Consider the following 23913-nt stretch of genomic DNA (forward strand, 5'->3'; position numbering starts at 1 on the left):
CGTCCCTGCCCACTTGGTTCGTTCCGATCTCAAACACCATAGAGTGACGCAGAGGGGATCACTTCCGGGAGATACGGCCGAAAGCACAGCACCCCCTGGCGGGAGGTGCCGCGGCCGCAAATGGAGAACGTGGGTGCGAAGTGGGGGCGAAGTGGAGACGGGATGACAAACGGACACGGCGACAGAGGACACGGGGACAGACGGACACGGGGATGCAGGGACACGTGCGGATCTCTCACCGATCCGCCCGCAGCCCTCTGCCCCTCCCTCCCCCCTCGCTGTCACTGAGCGCTGTGGGGGGCACAGAAGGACAGAAGGACAGAGGGACAGAAGGACAGAGGGACAGAAGGACAGAGGGCGCTTTGTTGTGCCCCACCGCGCCTCCCCCTCCCGGCCCCACCGCCTCAATGTGGCCCTTGTTCTGCTCCGGCCGCCGTGTCCCCGAACTTCTGCCGCGGGGGTGGGACGGAGGGGACGGGGCGGTGACCCTCTGACCCCTCCCCACCCTCCCCCTTCTCCCCCCCACTGTCCCCATACACTGAGAACCCCCCTCCCCATCCCTACGCACTGGGACCCCCACCCCATCCCCATCCCTATTGTTCCCACTGTCCCTATCCACTGGGACCCCCCCATCCCGGTCCCCATGCACTGGAATGCCCCCTTTCTTTCCCCACTCTCCCCATCCACTGAGACCCCCTCATCCCCCTCCCTACGCACTGGGACCCCCCCCATCCCTGGCCTAAAACACTGGGACCCCCCCCATCCCCAGCCCCACTGTCCCTATGCACTGGGAACCCCCCACCCCCCTCTCTATGCACTGGGACCCCCCCCATCCCTGGCCTAAAACACTGGGACCCCCCCCATCCCCATCCCCACTGTCCCTATGCACTGGGACCCCACCACCCCCCTCCCTACGCACTGGGACCCCCCCCATCCCTGTCCTAAAACACTGGGACCCCCCCCCCATCCCCATCCCCACTGTCCCTATGCACTGGGAACCCCCCACCCCCCTCTCTACGCACTGGGACCCCCCCCATCCCTGTCCTAAAACACTGGGACCCCCCCCATCCCCATCCCCACTGTCCCTATGCACTGGGACCCCCCCGCACCCCCGTCCCTATACGCTGGGACCCCTCCCTCGCAATCCGTCCCCACTATCCCTCTGTCACCCCCCCCCTCCCTCCCCCCCAGTGCCCCCCCATCCCCGGATCCCCATTCCTGCAGGCTGTGGGGGGGGGGGGGGGGGGGTGTCGGTCACACACCCCGGGTTATTTCGGGGAGGATAAATCAGGGACACGACAGGTGTGGGGGCACGGGGGGGGGGTTGGGGGGGGGACGGGACAGTTCAAGGGCAGCGATGTGGGCAGCGTGTGGGCACGGCCGTCCCCAGGATTAAATCGGGGCCACAGCACTCGTGGGCAGAGATGGAGAGGGAAGCATCGGATCCTGCGTACGAGTTTATATACAGAAAAAGGCCCCAAAGAACAAAAAATAAAGGAGAAAAAATAAAAGGGGCGGTGGGGGGGGGGGGGGGGAGAGGATGGTAGCCCCCCCGCTGCTATGTACATGGTTTGGGTATTTACAATGCAGGTGTTTGTACAGAGGGGGGAGCGCCGCGTGGGGGGCACTGAAGGCACGTTGGGGGGGCCCCCATGGGATGGGGGGGGCCCCCAAGGGGGAGATGTGGGCACCCCCAAGGTGAGGGGACACCCAAGGGACTTTGACATCCCCAAGGGAAGAGCTGGCTGTCCATGGAGGGGTTTAGCCAGGTGTCCCCAGTGCTGAGTGACTCTGGGGGCTGGCACTGTCCCCAAGGGGTATTTGGGTGTCCCCAGCAGAGCCCAGTGTCCCCGTGGGGTGTGAACCTGGGGGGCTGGCACTGGCCCCAGTGGGGTACCTGGATGTCCCCATGGGGTCTGACCCCAAGGATTGGCATTGATCCCACTGGGGTGTCCAGATGTCCCCAGGGGGTACCCGGGTGTCCCCCATGGAGTGTCACCCCAGGGGCTGGCACTGTCCCCAGCAGGGTGCCTGGGGGTCTCCATGGGGTACCTGCATGTCCCCATAGGGTCTGACCCCAAGGGCTGGTATTGTCCCCATGGGTTGTGACACTGGGGGCTGGCACTGTCCCCAGCGGGGTACCCAGGTGTCCCCAATGGAGTGTGACCCCAAGAGCTGGCATTGATCCCAATGGGGAGTGACTGTAGGCACTGGCATTGTCCCCACTGGGGTGTCCAGGTGTCCCCGTGGGTTAATCGGGTGTCCCTAATAGAGAGTGACCCCCGGGCTGGCATTGTCCCCATGGGGTACCCAGGTGTCCCCATGGGATACGACCCTGGCTGTCCCCAATGGGATGTGATCCAGGGGGCTGGCAATGTCCCCACTAGGGTGCCTGGATGTCCCCATGGGGAGTGACTCTGGGGGCTGGCACTGTCCCCACGGGTACCCGGGTGTCCCTATGGCGTGTGACCCCAGGGGCTGGCACTGTCCCCACGGGGTACCCGGGTGTCCCCATAGGACATCACCTCGGGCATCCCCACAGGGTCTGACCCCAAGGGCCATCACTGTCCTCAGTGGGGTGGTGACCCCAGGGGCTGGCCCTGTCCCCAGTGAGGTGTCCCCATGGGGTGCCCGGGCGTCCCCGCAGGCTCTCAGAAGGGCAGAGTGTCCATGAAGATCTTATCCACGATGGGCGGAGGTGGCACCAGGTCCTCCAGCTTCAGGTAGAAGATGCGCTGCAGTCCCTGGGTGCACAGCGTGCGCAGCTCAGGCAGTTTGCCCAGCAGTTTGGACAGGCAGCCCGGCCGGCCCGGATCCCCCGCAGCCACGTGGTCCTTCAGGCAGCCCACGATTCGGTTCTGCAGTTCTTCAACGCGTTTTGGTTCCTTCAGCCCGTGGCGGTCTGGGAAAGAGGGGGGGGGAGTGAGGCTGGGGGATCCCATGGGAGCTCAGTGTGGGGGGTTGGGGACACGGAGCGCGTGGAGACCCCACGGGAACCCGATGTGGGGTATTGGGGACATTGAATGCATGGAGACCCCATGGGAACCCAATGTGGGGTATTGGGGACATTGAATACATGGAGACCCCATGGGAACCCGATGTGGGGTATTGGGGACATTGAATACATGGAGACCCCATGGGAACCTAATGTGGGGTATTGGGGACATCGAATACATGGAGACCCCATGGGAACCCGATGTGGGGTATTGGGGACATTGAATACATGGAGACCCCAAGGGAACCCAATGTGGGGTATTGGGGACATTGAATACATGGAGACCCCATGGGAACCCAATGTGGGGTATTGGGGACATTGAATACATGGAGACCCCATGGGAACCCAAAGTGGGGTATTAGGGACATTGAATGCATGGAGACCCAACGGGAACCCGATGTGGGGTATTGGGGACATTGAAAACATGGAGACCCCATGGGAACCCAATGTGGGGTATTGGGGACATTGAATGCATAGAGACCCCACGGGAACCCGATGTGGGGTATTGGGGACATTGAATGCATGGAGACCCCATGGGAACCCGATGTGGGGTATTGGGGACATTGAATACATGGAGACCCCATGGGAACCCGATGTGGGGTACTGGGGACATTGAATGCATAGAGACCCCACTGGAACCCGATGTGGGGTATTGGGGACATTGAATACATGGAGACCCCATGGGAACCCGATGTGGGGTATTGGGGACATTGAATGCATGGAGACCCCATGGGAACCCGATGTGGGGTATTGGGGACATTGAATACATGGAGACCCCATGGGAACCCGATGTGGGGTATTGGGGACATTGAATGCATGGGGACCCCACGGGAACCCGATGTGGGGTATTGGGGACATTGAATACATGGAGACCCCATGGGAACCCGATGTGGGGTATTGGGGACATTGAATGTATAGAGACCCCACTGGAACCCGATGTGGGGCATTGGGGACATTGAATGCATGGACCCCCCATGGGAACCCGATGTGGGGTATTGGGGACATTGAACACATGGAGACCCCATGGGAACCCAATGTGGGGTATTGGGGGCACCGAGCGCATGGAGACCCCAGGGGAACCCGATGTGGGGTATTGGGGACATTGAACACATGGAGACCCCATGGGAACCCAATGTGGGGTATTGGGAACATTGAATGCATGGAGACCCCATGGGAACCTGATGTGGGGTATTGGGGACATTGAATGCATGGAGACCCCATGGGAACCCGATGTGGGGTATTGGGGACATTGAATGCATGGAGATCCCATGGGAACCCGATGTGGGGTATTGGGGACATTGAACACATGGAGACCCCATGGGAACCTGATGTGGGGTATTGAGGACATTGAACACATGGAGACCCCATGGGAACCTGATGTGGGGTATTAGGGACATTGAACACATGGAGACCCCATGGGAACCTGATGTGGGGTATTGGGGACATTGAACACATGGAGACCCCATGGGAACCTGATGTGGGGTATTGGGGACATTGAACACATGGAGACCCCATGGGAACCCGATGTGGGGTATTGGGGACATTGAACACATGGAGACCTCATGGGAACCCGATGTGGGTATTGGGGACACCGAGCGCGTGGAGACCCCATGGGAACCCGATGTGGGGCACTGGGAACATTGAACACATGGAGACCCCATGGGAACCTGATGTGGGGTATTGGGGACATTGAACACATGGAGACCCCATGGGAAGCCGATGTGGGGTACTGGGGACACCGAGCGTATGGAGACCCCATAGGAACCTGATGTGGGGTACTGGGGACACTGATAGCATAGAGACCCCATAGGAACCCAATGTGGGGTACTGGGGACATTGAATGCATGGAGACCCCATGGGAACCCAATGTGGGGTATTGGGGACATTGAACACATGGAGACCCCATGGGAACCCACTGGGGGGCCATTGGGGACATTGAACACATGGAGACCCCATGGGAACCCAATGTGGGGTATTGAGGATATTGAATACATGGAGACCCCATAGGAACCCAATGTGGGGTATTGGGGACACGTATGGAGATCCCATAGGAACCTGATGTGGGGTACTGGGGACACTTGAACACATGGAGACCCCATAGGAACCCAATGCGGGGCCACTGAGGACCAACAGCACAGGACCCCATGAGCACCCCACAAAGGGCCACTGGGGACTCCGAGAGGGCGGGGACCCACAGGAACTCATCGCAGGGCCATCAGGGACCCAAAAGGGGCCACCAACGGCGAGGGTCATCCATGGGGGGCCGCGGAGGATCTACAGCTCAGGACCCCGTGGGACCCCGCAAAGGGCCGCGTGCCACCTCACCCGTGATGATGACGAGGGCGGCGAGGCAGGAGAAGGAAGGCACGTCAACGCTCATGCGATGCAGGCTGTGAGAGAACTCCAGGATGGCATCGATCCACTCGCCGAAGCCCCGCACGCACTGCAGCCGGTGCAGCACCACCCCGTTGCAGAAGATGAGCTTCCCTTCCTCCGGCTTGGAGCTGTGGGGTCGGCAACGTGTCACCCCGTGCCACATCCCCAAAGTGTCCTCCCATGGCCGCGTCCCCCATGGTTTGTCCCCAAGACTCCCCCCCCCATGGCACGTCCCCAAGTGTCCCCAGCACATGGGGGGACGCGGCTCACCAGGTACGCGGTGCATCACCCCGTAGCACGTCCCCAAGTGATCCCATAGCATGTCCCCGTGCCACGTCCCCACATGTCGCCTATGGAATGACCCCAGGCGTCCCCATGGCACATCCAACCCCCATGGCACATCCCCCATGACATGTCCCCAAATGCCACCCATGACATGGCCCCAGGTGTCCCCTATGGAATGTCCCCAGGTGTCCCCATGGCACATCCCCTGTGACATGCCCCCAGATGTCCCCTAAGGAACGTCCCCAGGTGTCCCCATGGCACATCCCCTGTGACATGCCCCCAGATGTCCCCTAAGGAACGTCCCCAGGCATCCCCATGGCACATCCAACCCCGATGACACGTCCCCAAATGTCCCCTATGGAAAGTCCCCAGGTGTCCCCATGGCACATCCAACCCCGATGACACGTCCCCAGATGTCCCCTAATGTGACATGGCCCCAGGTGTCCCCATGGCACATCCAACCCCCATGACACGTCCCCAGATGTCCCCTAAGGAACGTCCCCAGGTGTCCCCATGGCACATCCAACCCCATGACACGGTCCCCAGGTGTCCCCATGGCACATCCAACCCCGATGACACGTCCCCAATGTCCCCTAAGGAACATCCCCAGGTGTCCCCATGGCACATCCAACCCCCATGACACGACCCCAGATGTCCCCTAAGGAAAGTCCCCAGGTGTCCCCATGGCACATCCAACCCCAATGACACATCCCCAATGTCCCGTATGGAAAGTCCCCAGGTGTCCCCATGGCACATCCAACCCCATGACACGTCCCCAGATGTCCCCTAAGGAACGTCCCCAGGCGTCCCCATGGCACATCCAACCCCGATGACACGTCCCCAGATGTCCCCTAAGGAACGTCCCCAGGCGTCCCCATGGCACATCCAACCCCCATGACATGACCCCAGATGTCCCCTAAGGAACATCCCCAGGTGTCCCCATGGCACATCCGACCCCCATGACACGTCCCCAGATGTCCCCTAAGGAACGTCCCCAGGTGTCCCCATGGCACATCCAACCCCCATGACACGTCCCCAGATGTCCCCTAAGGAACGTCCCCAGGCGTCCCCATGGCACATCCAACCCCCATGACACGTCCCCAGATGTCCCCTAAGGAACGTCCCCAGGTGTCCCCATGGCACATCCAACCCCATGACACGTCCCCAGATGTCCCCTAAGGAACGTCCCCAGGTGTCCCCATGGCACATCCAACCCCCATGACACGTCCCCAGATGTCCCCTAAGGAACGTCCCCAGGCGTCCCCATGGCACATCCAACCCCGATGACACGTCCCCAGATGTCCCCTAAGGAACGTCCCCAGGCGTCCCCATGGCACATCCAACCCCGATGACACATCCCCAGATGTCCCGTATGGAAAGTCCCCAGGTGTCCCCATGGCACATCCAACCCCCATGACACGTCCCCAGATGTCCCCTAAGGAACGTCCCCAGGCGTCCCCATGGCACATCCAACCCCATGACACGTCCCCAGATGTCCCCTAAGGAACGTCCCCAGGCGTCCCCATGGCACATCCAACCCCATGACATGACCCCAGATGTCCCCTAAGGAACATCCCCAGGTGTCCCCATGGCACATCCGACCCCCATGACACGTCCCCAGATGTCCCCTAAGGAACGTCCCCAGGTGTCCCCATGGCACATCCAACCCCCATGACACGTCCCCAGATGTCCCCTAAGGAACGTCCCCAGGCGTCCCCATGGCACATCCCCACGTCCCCCCACGGCCCAGCCCGAGGCACACCGGTAGGCCAGGCGCAGGATGAAGAGCTCGAGGAAGGCGGATTCCAGCAGCAGATCCTGGTCCTCCCGTGGCAGCTCGGCGAAGCCCTGAATCTTCTCGGCCCATTTGCGGATGACGTCCATGGAACCCGTGAGGAGATCATAGAACTGCTGCACGTCCACAGAGTCCTCCTTCTCCAGGTGGCACGGAACCGAGTCCTGGAACTGCGGGGGCAGGGGGTCAGGCAGGAGGTGGGGGTGGGGGTGGGTTGGGATGGGGGAGGGCAGTGGGGTGGGGATGGGATGGGGGTGGGCAGCCGCACAACGTTGATACCTGGAACTGTGGGATGGGAATGGGATTGAGCACTAGGATGGGATGGGGTTGGGATCAGGCAATGCGATGGGGATGGGGTTGGGCAGTGGGGTGGCACCGATTCCCGGAACTGTGGGACGGGAAAGGGATCGAGGGCTGGGATGGGAGTGAGGATGGGGTTGGGATCAGGCAATGGGATGGGAATTGGGATGGGGTTGGAGTTGGGCAGTAGGTGGAGATGTGATTTGGATCATACAATGGGATGGGATTGGGGTTGAGATCAGGCAATGGGATGGGATGGGGTTGAGGTTGGGCAGTGGGATGGGATGGGGTTGGATCACTCAATGGGATGGCAGTGAGGATGGGTTTGAGATCAGGCGATGGGATGGGATGGGGATGGGGTTGGGATCAGGCGATGGGATGGGGATGGGGTTGGGATCAGGCGATGGGATGGGGATGGGGTTGGGATCAGGCGATGGGATGGGGATGGGGTTGGGATCAGGCGATGGGATGGGATGGGGATGGGGTTGGGCAGTGGGATGGCACCGATTCCCGGAACTGTGGGACGGGAAAGGGATCGAGGGCTGGGATGGAAGTGAGGATGGGGTTGGGATCAGGCGATGGGATGGAATGGGGTTTGGGGTTGGGCAATGGGATGGGATGGGTTTGGATCACTCAATGGGATGGCAGTGAGTATGGGGTTGGGATCAGGCGATGGGATGGGATGGGGATGGGGTTGGGCAGTGGGATGGCACCGATTCCCGGAACTGTGGGACGGGAAAGGGATCGAGGGCTGGGATGGGAGTGAGGATGGGGTTGGGATCAGACGATGGGATGGGGGTGGGGTTGGACAATGGGATGGGATGGGGTTGGATCACTCAATGGGATGGCAGAGAGGAGGGGGTTGAGATCAGGCGATGGGATGGGATGGGGTTGGGGTTGGGCAGTGGGATGGGAGTGAGGATGGGGTTGAAATCAGGTGATGGGATGGGGTGGGGTTGGGCAGTGGGATGGGATGGGGTTGGATCACTCAATGGGATGGCAGTGAGGAGGGGGTTGAGATCGGGCGATGGGATGGGATGGGGGTGGGGTTGGGCTCACACAGCGGGATGGGATGGGGATGTGGGGCGGCTCCCACCTTGGAGTAGTCCAACTTGGTGGCGCTGGGGACGGAGTCGATGTGCGCCCGCACCAGGGAGGTGATGAGGCTGACGGGCGACGCGTCCGGCGGCTGTTTGGGTTTGGAGGGCAGGCGGCCGCGGCGACCCTTCAGGCTGTCGGTCCGAACCACTGCAGGCGGGTGGGACGCGCCGTGAGCCCCACGTCCTCGGCCCCACGGCCCCACGCTGCGCCCTACAGCCCGGGCACCGTACCTTCTTTGACCATGCCCACGGCCAAGCACTTCTGGAAGCGGCAGAACTGGCAGCGGTTCCTCCGCCTCTTATCCACGGGGCAGTCCTTGTTGGCCAGGCAGATGTACTTGGCGTTCTTCTGCACCGTGCGCTGCGGGGGGACGGAGGAGAAGGACAAAAGGGTTTCTGTCTGCTGCCACCGCCTGCGCCGGGTGCTCATCCGGGGCTGATGGCACCGGGGGACGCGGAGGGGACGACGAGTTGGGGACGGCAGGACTGAGAGTGCTGGGGTTGGGCGCACCGGAGATGGGGACGTCAGGAATGGGGATTCCGGAGCTGGGCGTGGGGGGGATGGGGACACTGGGGTGGGGGTCACCAGGGTTGGGGTCGCTTGAGCTGGGGACGTTGGTGCTCAGGGCACCGGAGTGGGATGACGGGAGCTGGGGTTGGATGTGAGAGTGGGGCTGCCAGGGCTGGGGATGGCGATGGGGCCACTGGAATTGAGGCCACCAGGACTGGGATCACTGGAGCTGGGAAACACCGAGGCTGGGTCCATCAGAGTAGGGAGAGAGATCAGATCTGGGGACGTTGGGAACGGGGCCCCTGGAACTGGGGACACCAGAATGGGACCATTAGGGCTGAGGACCCCGGGGATGGGGACACCAGAATTGAGCCACTGGGGCTGAGGACCGTCCCTGCAGGTGACCCCCGCCCGGTGCCCCCCTCCCTCCCCCCCGCAGCCCACCCCTCACCTTGAAGAAGCCTTTGCAGCCCTCGCAGGTCCGCACTCCGTAGTGCTGACACGACGCGTTGTCCCCACAGACGGCGCAGCGTCCCTCAGCCGCTCCGGGGCCGCGGGTTTTAGGGGCGGGGGGCAGCGGGGGTCCCTCCAGCAACGGCGACGTCGGGGTGAGGGGTAACCCAGGGAAAGCCCCAGCGGGTCCGTGGGGCAGAACGAAGGGATCCGCGTCCATCAGGCGGGGGTCCTTCGGGGAACCGACGGGGTTGGGGGGCGCGAAGAAGAATTGGGGCTGCGCACCGCCGCCCTTCACCGCCTCGCCCCACTGCCGGCCCCCGTCGTAACTGGGAGAATAGGGCCCGAAGGAGCCGTCCCAGCCCGGAGCCTGGGGAGCGGGGAAGTTCGGTGATGGGATGGAGCAGGGGCTGCCGTAACAGTCCGACCCGCTGGAGGAGGAGGAGGAGGAGGAGGAGGAGAGGGTCTCCTCGTGCTGCCCGAAGGCCGCGGGGTAGCAGCCGTACACCTGCAGCTCCTCCAGCCTGAAGTGCTGCCCGCCGGCCGGCAGCTGGCAAAGGAAGGCGTCCAACTCCCCGGCGTAGCTCTCCATAAAGGTGCTGAAGCTGGGAAGAGCCGGAGCGGCGGTGGGGTCGGCGCCGGGCACTTCCATGGGGTATCGGCCGCCCTCCGGACTCAGCAGTTCGGTCGGGCAGCGATCGCAGGGACCGGTGGTGGCTGTGCCATATTGCGCCTGGATGCAGGGCATGGCTGCGGGGAGAGCCGGGCGTCAGCGGGGAACGGGGCCGGGGGGACCGAGGAGCACCGGGGACACCAACAAACAGCGGGGAACGGGACCGAGGAGCACCGGGGACACCAACAAACAGCCCCGGGGACACCAACAAACAGCCCCGGGGACACCAACAAACAAACAGCCCCGGGACACCAACAAACAAACAGCCCCGGGGACACCCGTGTGCCCAGCGATGGAGAGGGGACACTGGACACTTACAGACCCCACTTGTGCGCCCACCCCAGTGCCACCCCAAGGGCCACGTGGCCAGCAGTGGAGAGGGGACGTTGGGCACTGGGGTTCCCACGGTCACCGCCATCCCAGTGCCACCCTGAGGTCCCCGTGCCCGGGGATGGAAAGGGGACAGTGGGGAACCCCGTTTGTGCATCCACTGCGGTGCCACCCCAAGGGCCACGTGTCCAGGGACGGAGAGGGGACATTGGACACTCGCAGACCCCAGTGGTGCAGCCACCCCAGTGCCACCCTAAGGACCAGATGGCCAGGGATGGAGAGGGGACGTTGGGCACTTGGGGATCCCATTGCTGCACCCATCCCAGTGCCACCCACAGGACAGAGCAGCCGAGGGATGGATTGGGGTGGATCGAGAGCCACTCTGGGCACACGGTGGCCCCCTGGCAAGTGGCCGGAGGCGCGGAGCCACTCGGTGCCACCTCTGTCCCCACAAAAGGTCACCGCGCAGCCAATTGGCGCAAAGGACATTCCCCAAAACGCTGGGTTAGCAAAGCAGCCGAAAGGGAAGGAGGGAGGAATGCGGGAGGGCGGATTCCCGAATCCCGACGTGGCCGAGAGAACACGGAGAGCCGAAGCAGGAATGGGCGCTGGGATGGGGATGCAGCACCGAGCCGTGCGGGGATCCGGAGCGGTGCGGGTTGGGGGGGAGGGGGGAACCGCAAGCGGAGCTGCCGCGTGGAGAACGGAGCCCGAGGGTTTGGGAAGCGGATCCGATCTCACGGAGACCCGAAACAGGAATCCCCGTCCCGCTGAAAGGCGAACCGGCGGTGACCCGAGAGCCGAGGAGAGCCGTGAAATTCATCCCGCGGACCTTTAAAGGTCACGCAGCTCCCGGCCAAACCCCGCACCGCGCCGCCGCTCTCCCGCCGGCCCCGACAACCGACACCGAACCCGGGGTTAAAAATACCCCGCGTGGGTCCCGTGGGTCCCCGCAGGGCCGTTCCGTGCTGTTGGGCCGGGGGGGGGGGGAGGGGTGGATTTGGCACGTTGTGTTCATTGAGTGCCACCTCCGAAAATAGCGGTGCGTCCCCGAGGCGCTGAGCGGCTCTGAGGGGTCGGGGCTGTGGGGCGGCCCGCTACGACCCCCGCCCCGTTTCCCCCTCCCCTCAACAAACAGCACCCACGGGACGCGTTCCTCCCACAGACGGCGGTCCCGATGTCACGGACGGCCGCGTGAACCCACGCAGCTCATTGCGGGTTCGGTCACCGCGTGCGTTCCCTCTGCCAGCCCCGAGGCGCCGTCGCTGGGGGTCAGCACAAAGCAAACCCCCCCCCTCCTCCTTCCCCCCCCCCCCCACCGGGACGAGGTTCCCCCCCCGTTCTGCAGCCGTCTCCGCGCTGCCCACGGCCGCGTTCCCCATCGGGATCTCGGGCAGCTGCCCGCAGCGCTGCCAAGGCAGGACTGGAGGCGGCCCTGGCACGGAGCGCGGGGGGGGGGGGGCGGGGAGCAGCCGCCGCCGGGGGGGGGGGACGACACTGCCCACATCCCCCCCATACCACACACACACCTGCTGCCCCGTCCTGCCCCACCGCCATAGCGCTGCCCGCTCTCTGCTGCCCATTTGGGGTCACGGCCTCTCATCCCCCCCCCCGCCCCCCCGCGCACTCAGAGCCGTCGGGCAGCTCCGAGCTCCGGCCTTTCGCCGCGGTTGGAGACCCCAAGAAATGCCACCCCCCCACTGAACCCCGACCCCCAACACCGCACAGCGGGACCCCCCCGCTCCGCCACCACCCCGAACCCGACATTCCCCATTAACACCGGGAAGCCCCCCCGAATTCCCCGCTCCAAACGGGACACCCCCGCGCCTTTCCCCGTTAATACCGGATTTTCCATCCCCACTTCCCCGCTGCCACCGAGACACCCGTCCCGATTTCCCCCATTAATACCGGGACACTCCGTTATGACTTTTCCAATCCCCCCCCCGGTCCGCCCCCCACCCCATACCCGCGTTCCGGCGCTGCGCTCCCGGTGCCGTTCCGGTACCTCTCCGGTGCCTCTGCGCTCCGCCGGGGCTCCCGGAGCCGCCACGGCGTTCCCTTAAGCGCTCGGTGCGGCGGGGCGGGGCGGGGGGGTGACGCACGGCGGTCCCGAACATGGCCCGGGGGGGGGCGGTTCCGGCGGGGGCGCGGCTGTGACGCACGTGGGGTTCCATTGACGCAACCGCGGCGCTCGCGCTAAAAATACCGCGCGGCCCCGACTAAAAATAGCGCGCGACTCCCCCCCCTTCGCTCCCCCCCCCCCTCCTCTCCTCCAGGAGCTCCCGGGGCCGCCGCGGGGGGCGTGGGGGGGGGGGGGGGTGTTAAAGTTGGGGAGGCCCCGTGCGGGAGTCCCCGGTGCCACCCTAACCGCAGTGCCCCCCCCCGGCCCCGTGACAACTCCCCCCTCCCCCCCCGGACCCCCAGTGCCATCGCGCAGCCCCATTTCGGTCCCAGTATCTCCAGCACCCCCCCCCCCCCAATTCCCCCAGTGCCGATGCCCCCATCTTGGGGTCCCCCCCACTCCCCCCATCACTTAGGATGGGTCTCCCGTTCCACCCGGGGAGGGCGGGGTGGGGGTTCCGGGATTCCCCCCCCCCCCCACGGCGTCCCCCCCCCCCGTAGTTCCTCCCCCCCCGGCGGCACCGATGGAAACCCCGCGGCTGTCGGGCGGTGAACCCCCGCTAATGCCCCCCCCCACAGAGCTCCCAACCCATTTAGAGCCACCCGCGTTAATGTCCGCTTCCCCAGTACCGCCCCCCCAGCGGTGCCCCCCCCCTTTAGCGCCCCTCCCCCCGTTAATTTCCCACCCGTTCAGTGCCCCCCAGCGGTGCCCCCCCCGGCAATGTCACTTTGTGCGGTGTCCCATCGGTACCCCCACGGGGGGGGGGGGGGGGGGGAGGTTCACTGCCCTGAGGGTTCCGGTGTTGACCCCCACCGGGGGGGTTCCCCGTGACGTCACGGAATACCCGATGACGTCACCTGGACCCACCGCAGAACCCTGGAGCTGTGGGGTCCCGCCCCCCCCCTCCCCCCCCGGCGTTCAGCCGTACCGCAGCACAGGACCGGGGGTGGAGATCAGAGATGGTGCCGGGGGGCAGCCCGTGACGTCATCAGCCACCCCCGTGACGTCATCAGCCACCCTGTGATGTCATTGGCCGCCCCATGTCATTAGTGGCCCCATGCCATTGGCCACCCCATAGCACCCACCACCCCACAGCACCCACCACCCCATATCATCTGCCACCCCACAGCACCCAACACCCCATAACACCCACCATCCCATAATACCCACCACTCCATGCCATCCACCACCCCATAGCACCCCTCATCCCACAGCACCCACTACCCCATAGCACCCACCACCCCATAACACCCCCCGACCCATCCCGTGCCATTGGCCACCCCATAGCACCCACCACCCCATAGCACCCACCACCCCACAGCACCCACCATCCCATAGCACCCACCACCCCATAACACCCACCACCCCACAGCACCCACCATCCCCCATCCCATAGCACCCACCACCCCACAGCACCCACCACCCTACAGCACCCACCACCCTACAGCACCCACCATCCCACAGCACCCACCCCATATCACCCCCCACCCCATAGCATCCCCTACCCCATATCACCCCCCACCCCATAGCACCCCCACCCCATAGCACCCCCTACCCCATATCACCCCCCACCCCATATCACCCCCCACCCCATGCCATCCACCACCCCACAGCACCCATTGCCCCCCCCCCGCCATCTGCCCCCTGTCCCCCCACCCCATATTTGTTGGGATCGACACACAGCCCACAGTTGGACCCCACGCTGTTCCCACCCCACACCCACCGCCTGGGGGGGGCAGATGGGGGAGGGGGTTGTGGGGGGGGGAGGGCATGTGGGGCCACGCTAAAAAAAGACCCCATGTGGGGCAGCAGCTGCCGGGGGGGCACAACGGAGAGGTGACACCACAGATGCCCACGTGTGGGATCGGACACGTGTGGCACGTACGTGTGTGGGGTGGGGGGGTCCCCAAAGGGCGCCCTAAAATCCAATGGCACCGCCCGGGGGGGTTGGGGGGGGGGGCAGGGGGTAATGGGAGGAAAGCGGCATTTTTTGGGTGCAGAACGGGGTGTCCCAGAGGATGGGGGGCCCCATTTTTGGGGGGTGCTTTGGGGTTTCCCCTGGGATTGGGGTGCCCACACTTTGGGGGCGCATTGGGGGCTCCCATAGGATGGGGGTCGTCAGTTTTTGGGTGCACTATGGGGTGTCCCGTAGGATGGGGGTCGCCACTCTTTGGGGTGCCCCGAGAAGGAGGGTTCCCCACAATTTTGGGGTGCATTGGGGTGTCCCATAGGACGGGGTTCTCATTTTTTGGGGGCGCTTTGGGGTGTCCCCTGGGATTGGGGTGCCCACACCTTTGGGGCACAATGGGATGCTGTGGGGGGATGGGGGTCCCATTTTTGGGGGAGCATTATGGGGTGTTCCATAGGATGGGGGTCCCCACACTTTGGGGTGCCCCTAGAAGGAGGGTTCCCACAATTTGGGGGCGCATTGGGGCGTCCCATGAGACGGAGGTCCCCATTTTTGGGGCGCATTGGGGTGTCCCATAGGATGGGGGTCCCCATTTTTGGGGGGTTCTTTGGGGCGCCCCCTGGGATTGGGGTGCCCACAATTTGGGGGCGCACTGGGGTGTCCCATAGGATGGGAATTCCCATTTTTGGGGGCGCATTGGGGTGTCCCTTGGGATGGGGGTCGTCAATTTTTGGGTGCATTATGGGGTTTCCCATAGGATGGGGGTCCCCACACTTTGGGGTGCCCCTAGAAGGAGGGTTCCCACAATTTGGGGGTACATTGGGGTGCCCCTTAGGATGGGGGTCCCATTTTTTGGGGTGTCCCCTAGGACGGGGTCCCCACACTTTTTGGGGGCACAATGGGGTGTCCTATAGGATGAGGGTCCCCACTTTTTGGGGGGGCGCATTTGGACCCCCCCCTCCCTCCCACCAGCGCTCTTTGCTGATGGTTTGGGGGACCCGGGAGGAGGGGGGGCCCAATACGCATCGCCCCCCCGCCCCCCCATGTGCGGAAGGGTGTGGGGTGGGAGCGATTTCCTTTAGGAAACAGAGCAGGAAGGGGCCTGGAGCTGGGGGGGGGGGCGGGGGGGGGTGGTTCCCCGTAGGATCGAGGGTGACATCGATGGCCACGATGCTAAAAGGCGTTTTGGTGCTGGGGGGGGGGGCTCACATGGAGGCATTGCCCCCCCCTTCCCCCAATGTCCCATCCTTGTCCCCAAGTGCCCCCCCCCAAACTCCCCCCCCCCCCCCCGCAATGCCAGCCGTGCTGTGTGCAAAAAGTCTGTATTGGTACAAAAACCCCTTTTTTTTTTTTGGGGGGTGGGGGGGGGGAGGCAGACGTGGGATGGATGGGATGGAGGAGGACCCCCCCACCCCCCCCAGCACAGGGGGGTCCAACCTTCCTGCACCAACCCTCAGCACCAGGACCCCAAAACCTTTTTTTTGGGGGGGGTTCATCACCCTCAAAGCTTATTTTTTTTTTGGGGGGGGGGTTTGCACTGGGATAACCCCCCCCCCCCCACGAGCCCCACTCCTTAATTGTGGGGTGGGGGGCAGAGCTTTGTCCATCGGCCCATATGGAGGGGTTGGGGGGGGTCGCACCCCATTGCAATAAATAAATAAATATCCTTCGGTGCCGGGGGGTCCCCGCGCCCCCCCCCCCCCCGAATTACAGCTGACTCTCCTCCTCCTCCAACGCTCTGTTCAATCCCGGATGAACTTCAACAGCCGCCGACGGAAACTGCTGTGCCGACCCCTCCTGGGTGGGGGGGGCCGCGTTGCGGACCTGTTTTTTCCCCCCCCCGGCCCACCGAAAAACGACCCGGGGTCACCAAAGCGACCCCCCCAAGTCGATCCCGCAACTCCCGGCCCCCCGCTGCATTTCAGGCTGAGGCTGCGGGTTAACGGGGGCGGGGGCGAGGCGGGGGGGGGCGGGGGTGGCCCCGATTTTGGCGTCGCCGTCCCCGTCGTTGTCGGCGACGGCGTCGGAAAAAACGCACGTCTGGTAAAGGGAATCGTCGCTGCTGGCGTAGGGGGAGGAGGGACCCCCCCAGCCCCCAAGGGACTCGAGGGTGGCGTAGATGGAGGGGTCCTTGGCCACAACGCCTGGAAATGGGGGGGGAGAGGGGTCAGGGGGGGTCCTCGACGTGGGCTCCATAGGTGGGAATTAAGGTGGGAGAGGGGTGGCAATTGGGGCTGGGGGGGTTGGGGTGGTGGTGGGGGGGGCAGGGGGCTGTATCCCCCCCCGCAGACCCCATAGATGGAGGGTCCTTGGTCACGACACCTGGAAATGGGGGGGGGGGGAGTGGGGGTCGGGGTCATGGACCCCATAGATGGAGGGGGGGTGCTGGAGGGGTGGCAGTTGGGGTTGGGGGGGGTTGGGGGTCACCCCCACGGACCCCATAGATGGAGGAAATGGAAAATGAGGGTGGGAAGGGGATGGGCATTAGGGAAATTAGGGGTTTGGGGGGTTGGGGTGGTGGGGGGGGCAGGGGGCTGTATCCCCCCCCCTGCAGACCCCCATAGATGGAGGGGTCCTTGGTCACAACGCCTGGAAATGGGGGGGGGAGAGGGGGTCAGGGGGGGTCCTCGTCGTGGGCTCCATAGGTGGGAATTAAGGTGGGAGAGGGATGGCAATTGGGGCTGGGGGGTTGGGGTGGTAGGGGGGGGGCAGGGGGCTGTATCCCCCCCCGCAGACCCCCATAGATGGAGGAGTCCTTGGGGTTGGAAACTGGGGGGGGGAGAGAAAGGGTCGGGGGTGCCCCCACCATGGACCCCATAGATGGAGAGGGGGGGTGGGAGAGGGATGGCAATTGGGGTTGGGGGGGGTCTGCTGGGGGGGGGGTCAGGGGGTGTCCTCCCAATGGACGCCGTAGGGGTGGGGGGGGTGGGGGGTGGAAGTTGGGGTTGAGGGGTTTGGGAGGGGCAGCCCCATGGACTCCATAGATGGAGGGGGGGGGGATTAGAGTGAGAGGGGGTGGCCATCAGGGAAATTAGGGCTGGGGGGTCGGGGGGCTGGGGGGGTCAGGATGACTGTACCCCCCCGATGGACCCCCACAGATGGAGGGGTCTTTGTCCAGCACGTCTGGAAATGGGAGGGGCTGATTGGGGGGGCGGGGAGGACGACAACGGGGGCTGCCCCCCCCCCCCCCGGAACCCCCCCCAGCTCACCCCGCACCAGGCGCTGCTCCTGCACCATCAGTGAGCGGAACTCCCCCCACTTCTCATACAGGGTTTGCTGTGGGGAAACGGGGGGGGGGGGGGGGGGGGGGGGGAGGGTTGTGGGGGGGGGGAAGGCTTAAGGCTGCCCCCCCCCCCCCCCCCCAAGCCCTCTGTGCCCCTCCAGACCCCTCTGGACCTCCCCAACCCCCCCCAGACCCCTCTGCCCCATTTCGCCCCCCCAACCCCCCCCTTCTTCCCCCCAAGCCCCCCCCCACAGCGCCCCCCCCCGTTCCCCCCCCCCCCCCCCCATTGGCCCCCCCTCACCTTCAGGTACTGCAGCCGCGCCTCCAGCTCAGCCCTACGCACCGAGGTCCCATAGAGGTCTCCCACCTACTTGGGGTCAGAGGTCAGAGTGGGGTCAGAGGTCAACGTGTGGAGCTGCCCAAAATCCCTCCCTCACGCCCCTCCCCAGGACCCCCGCCAGGACCCCCCTCCATTCCAGACATGCTGGACAAAGATCCCTCCATCTATGGGGGCCCATCGGGGGGTTACAGTCACCCTGACCCCCCCCAGCCCCCCACCCCAAACCCTAAATCAACACCCATTATGGGGTCCATAGGTTCCCCAACCCCAAACCCTATTTCCCCCAACCCCCCCCCCCCAACCCTAATTTCCCCACCCCCATTTATGGGGTCCATAGGTTCCCCCCCCACCCCAAACCCTAATTTCCCCAACGCCCCCCCCCCCCACCCTAATTCCCCCCCCCCATTTATGGGGTCCATAGGTTCCCCCCCACCCCAAACCCTAATTTCCCCCAACGCCCACCCCCTCCCACCCCCATTTATGGGATCCATATTTCCCCACCCCCGACCCCAAACCCTAATTTCCCCCAACGCCCCCCCCCCCATTTATGGGGTCCATAGGTTCCCCCCCCAACCCCAAACCCTAATTTCCCCAACGCCCCCCCCCCCATTTATGGGGTCCATGGGTCCCCCCCCCGACCTCAGCACATCTCCAGCACTGCGGATGATGTCCACGATGTCGCGGTGCCTCGTCCCCTCCACGTTCTGCCCATTCACCCCCGTGATGGTATCCCCTATAGAATGGGGGGGGGGGGGGGTTGTCGTCAGGGATTGGGGACCCCCAGAGACCCCCCCCCCCTTCCCCCCCCCCCCATTTTTACACTCACCCCTCTGCAGCCCCGCAGCCTCGGCTGCGCTCCCCCCATGGACGCGGCTCACGAAGGTGAACATCTGCACCCGGCGGTGCTCTGTGTGGTGCAGCCCATAGGTCTGGGGGGGGGGGGGAGGGGGGATATGGGGAATCAGACCCCCCCCCCCCCAACATCTCCAAACCCCAATGTGACCCCAAAACCCCACCGTGACTCCGGAGTGCCCCCAAACCCATTGGGAACACCACAAACCCCACTGTGACCGAAGCCCCATTGTGACCCCCCCCCCTCCCCAAACCCCAACAGTGACCCCCCCTCCCCAGCCCCCCCAAATCATCACAGTGACCCCCAACCCCACAGCAACCCTCAGACCCCAATGTCAGCACCCCCCCAACCCCATTGTGAGCCCCTCAAACACCACCGTGCCCCCCCCAAACTGACCCAAACTCCACTGTGAACCCCAACACCTCAGCATCACCCCCCCCCAAAAAAAAACACCGTTACCCCCCCCCAATAAACCCCAGTGAGACCCCCGCGGGGACCCCCCCCAGAACCCACTGTGAGCCCCAAACCTCAGTGCTGCCCCCCAGCCCCAAAGTGCCCCCCACCCCCCAACCTGCACTGTACCCCCCCCAAACACCCCCCAGAGCAATGTGACCCCCTCCAAACCTCCTCCCCCCCCAAAAAAACCCCACCCCACTGTGAGCCCCCAACCCCAACACACATGGAACAGGCACAGCACACGCATGGCAAAGTCACGGCACATACATGGCAGATGCATGGAACATACATGACACACATACGGAACGTGCATGGCACAGGCCCAGCACATACATGGCACACACATGGCACACACATGGCTCACACACAGCACATCCATGACACACATATGGAACACACATGGCACATACATAGCACACACATGGCTCGCACACGGCACATCCATGATGCACATGGCTCACACATGGCACATACATGACACATATGGAACACACATGGCACATACATGGCACACACATGGCACACACATGGCACACACATGGCACACACATGGCACACATGCGGCACATACATGGCACACACATAGCACACACATGGCTCGCACACGGCACGTACATGACGCACATATGGAACACACATGGCACATACATAGCACATACATAGCACACATGGCTCACACACAGCACATACATGACACACATGGCACATACATAGCACATACATAGCACACACATGGCTCACACACGGCACATACATGGCACACACATGGCACACGTGTGACTCACTGCCAGCACCCACCTGGATCTCAAAGCCAAAGGTCTCCTCTGCCCTCTTCTGCAGCGTCACCACCCGCCTGGGGGGAGGAGGGGGGGCACTGGGTAAGGGGGGGACCCGGGGTCTGGGGGGGTGGGAGATGGGGGGTAGGACCCCCAAAGTGACATAGGGACCCCCCCCGGGTTATAAGGACCCCCTGGGATTTGGGGATGAGGCCCCCTCTTATGTGCCCCCCCCCCCCCCCAAAGGATGGAGGCCCCCAACCCAAATGATAGACCCCAAAGTGATGGGACACCCCCCCCCCCCATCACTGCCCCACCTGGGGGTCCTCGTGGGGTCTGGGTGCCTCAGACCCCCCCATAGAGCTGTGCCCCCCCCCTGCCTCCCCCATGACCCCAAACCCTTCAGCCCCACAGCACTGCCACCCCCCAGCGCCCCCCATTGCCCCCCCACCTGTGCTCCTCTGGGGAGTCGCTCGGGGACGGCCACGTGAACCCCATATCCTGAGGGGGGGGGGGGGGGCGACAAACACAAAGCCATTGGGGGAGGGGGGGGGCACAGTGCCATAACCCCCCCCTCCCCACCTCATAGGGTGGGTGACAACGGGAGACCCCATAAAAACAACCCCAATGGGGGACCCCCCAAAAGGGACCCCCCCCCAAATGGAAGCGCATTGTGCCATAGCGGCACTCAAAGGATGCCCACCCCCCCGCCCCCCCTCCACCCCACGGCCATAAGAAGCCCTTTATCCGCCCCCACCTCCCCCCACCTCCCCCCCCAGCTGACGTCACTGCGCCCCACAGTGGGGTGGGGGGGGGGTTGTGGTGCCCCACAATGGACCCTTTGTGGAGGGCGGGGGTGGGGGGCACCGTGGGGACAGCGCTGTGGGGCGGAGCGACGGTCGTGTCCCCAAATGGACCCCAAATGGTGGCACCATCCCAGTGCCACCCCCCCCCCACCCTGTGTCACCATCATGGCGTCACCATCCCAGTGTGTCCCAGTGCCACCAACCCAGTGCCACCAACCCAGTGTGTCCCAGTGCCACCACCCCCAGTGCCACCAACCCAGTGTGTCCCAGTGCCACCAACCCAGTGCCACCAACCCAGTGCCACCAACCCAGTGCCACCAACCCAGTGTGTCCCAGTGCCACCACCCCCAGTGCCACCAACCCAGTGTGTCCCAGTGCCTCCACCCCCAGTATGTCCTGGTGTCACCATCACAGAGTGTCCCAGTGCCACCATCCCAGTGTGTCCCAGTGCCACCACCCCCAGTGCCACCAACCCAGTGTCCTGGTGTCACCATCACAGAGTGTCCCAGTGCCACCATCACAGTGTGTCCCAGTGCCACCATCCCAGTGTGTCCCAGTGCCACCACCCCCAGTGCCACCATCCCAGTGTCCTTATGCCACCACCCCCACCGTCACCGACCCATTGTCACCATCCCAGTGTGTCCCATTGCCACCTCCTGGTGTCACCAGCTCACTGTCACCATTCCAGCATATCCCAGTGCCAACAGCCCCAGTGCCACCATCCCAGTGTGTCCCAATGTCACCATCCCAGTGTGTCCAGTGCCACCAGCCCCACTGCCACCATCCCAATGTCACCATCCCAGTGTATCCCAGTGCCACCAGCCCCGCTGCCATCAACACTGTGCATCCCAGTGCCACCGTCACTGTGTGTCTCAGTGTCACCATCCCAGTGTGTCCCAGTGCCACCATCCCAGTGCCACCGTCACTGTGTGTCTCAGTGTCACCATCCCAGTGTGTCCCAGTGCCACCAGCCCCACTGCCACCATCCCGATGCCACCATCATGGTGTGCCCTAACGTCACCATCCCAATGTCACCATCCCAGTGTATCCCAGTGCCACCATCATGGTGGGTCCCAATGTCACCATCCCAGTGTCACCATCCCAGTGTGCCTCAGTGCCACCATCCCAGTGCCACCATCATGGTGTGCCCTAACATCACCATCCCAGTGTCACCATCCCAGTGTCACCATCCCCGTGTCACCATCATGGTGGGTCCTAACGTCACCATCCCAGTGTCACCATCCCAGTGTCACCATCCCAGTGTCACCATCATGCTGTGTCCCAGTGCCACCACCCCCAGTGTCTCCATCCCAGTGCCTCCATACTGGTGTGTCCCAGTGCCACCATCACAGAGTGTCCCAGCGCCACCACCCCCAGCGCCCCCAGCACGGTGTGTCCCAGTGCCACCACCTCTCCTCCAACACGTCACATCCCATTGCCACCACCTCCACCCCAACCCCGCGACCCCAACCCCACGGACCCCCCCCCCCCCCCCCCAGCTCCACCAAATGTCGCCCCGTCGGGGACATCAGCGGCGGCTTCGGAGCGCAGAGCGATCGCGTGACCCCGCGGGGGGGGGGGGAGGGGGGGGCAGCTCCGGATGTCGGCGCCGCTTCCCTCAACGCTCAGGAAGGGGCCGGGGGGGGAGGGGGGGGGGGGGAGTGGACGGGACACGGGGCGGCGGCGGCGATGCCGCGGTGGGGGCTTTCCCGGGGCGTGGGGACAGATGGCAGAGCGTGCTGTGCTCGTGTGGGGGAGAGCCGGCACAGCGATACGGGGGTGTATATGGGGGGGGTCTGTCCCTATGGGGGGGGCAGTGGGGTGGAGCCGACCCTGAGACACGGCAGTAGGGTGGGACGAGGGGAGGGGGATATGTGGGGCAGGGGGTGGAGGGGGAGGGGCTGGAGTGGGGGGGACACATGGGGACAGGATGGGGACACACGGGCAGGACGGGAGGGGGGGACACACGGGGACAGGATGAGGGGGGGGGGACACACGGGGACAGGACGGCCACGCAGTGAAGGACCCCGCGCCACGTCTCCCTCCGGTCCCATTCGCTGCCCCCGGACCCCCGCAACCCCTCCATCCCCCCCATCTCTCCGTACCTTCCGCACACGGGGCAGGGTCCCTCCGGCGGCCGCCAAAGTCCGGTACACGTCGGCGGGACCGGGATCCGAAACGGGACCGGGATCGGGATCGGGATCCGGAGCGCAGAGCTCCGCGGCCGCCCCATCGCCCTCCTTCGGTCGCAGCCGCTGCCGCCGCCGGAGGGTCATGGCCGGGCCGGGCCCCCCCGAGCGCCGCTATATGGGCCCGAGGAAACCACGCCCCCTCCTGCCGTAACCACGCCCACTTCGTACAAAACCACGCCCTCTTTGCATTAGACACGCCCCCCGTTCCCGTAACCACACCCTCTTCGTGCATAACCACGCCTCCTTGGGCGATAGACACGCCCCCTGCCCTAACCACGCCATCTAGAGATAGCCACGCCCCAGTCGCGACTGGACACGCCCCCTTAGGGCAGAGCCACGCCCCCCTCTCCTACGAGCGCCCTGGGTTTGGTCAGGATTTGGGATCGGGGTCGGTGGGGACTGTGGGAAGGGGAATGGG

The 23913-nt window shown here is 64.5% G+C and overlaps 2 protein-coding genes across 3 annotated transcripts; both read right to left on the reverse strand.

The window, feature by feature from the left end:
• Nucleotides 1–1492: 1492 nt before the first annotated feature.
• Nucleotides 1493–12928, reverse strand: NR4A1 (nuclear receptor subfamily 4 group A member 1). 2 transcript variants are annotated; one of them, XM_085212228.1, is made up of 7 exons: nucleotides 12824–12909; nucleotides 9814–10565; nucleotides 9083–9212; nucleotides 8848–8999; nucleotides 7419–7621; nucleotides 5321–5499; nucleotides 1493–2902 (listed from the first exon to the last, which is right to left on the reverse strand). In XM_085212228.1, exons 2-7 carry the CDS (start codon nucleotides 10561–10563, stop codon nucleotides 2652–2654), a joined length of 1665 nt encoding a protein of 554 aa, XP_085068354.1. In that variant the 5' UTR covers nucleotides 10564–10565; nucleotides 12824–12909; the 3' UTR covers nucleotides 1493–2651. The 2 variants fall into 2 exon arrangements, with proteins under 2 accessions (XP_085068354.1, XP_085068353.1); XM_085212227.1 differs by having other exon boundaries at nucleotides 1494–2902; nucleotides 12785–12928.
• Nucleotides 12929–16545: 3617 nt separating this feature from the next.
• Nucleotides 16546–23654, reverse strand: TAMALIN (trafficking regulator and scaffold protein tamalin). The gene is given in 11 exon segments (XM_085212416.1): nucleotides 16546–16603; nucleotides 16606–16837; nucleotides 16839–16993; nucleotides 18059–18125; nucleotides 18374–18439; nucleotide 18994; nucleotides 19052–19145; nucleotides 19239–19341; nucleotides 20520–20574; nucleotides 20949–20998; nucleotides 23409–23654. Coding segments are annotated over 11 exon segments (1041 nt in total). The 5' UTR covers nucleotides 23580–23654; the 3' UTR covers nucleotides 16546–16556.
• Between the last annotated feature and the right edge of the window lie 259 nt (nucleotides 23655–23913).

This window comes from Meleagris gallopavo, chromosome 31 (genome assembly GCF_905368555.1).
Source record: "Meleagris gallopavo chromosome 31, MGAL_WU_HG_1.1, whole genome shotgun sequence".
Classification (NCBI taxonomy): Eukaryota; Metazoa; Chordata; class Aves; order Galliformes; family Phasianidae; genus Meleagris; species Meleagris gallopavo.

Coding starts and splice junctions, on each gene's coding strand:
- NR4A1 (XM_085212228.1), bottom strand. CDS start 10,563: ATGCCCTGCATCCAGGCGCAATATGGCACAGCCACCACCGGTCCCTGC. Junction 9,213..9,813: donor GCTGCAAAGGCTTCTTCAAG/GTGAGGGGTGGG, acceptor GTCCCCCCGCAG/CGCACGGTGCAGAAGAACGC. Junction 7,622..8,847: donor CCAAGTTGGACTACTCCAAG/GTGGGAGCCGCC, acceptor CTGCCCCCGCAG/TTCCAGGACTCGGTTCCGTG.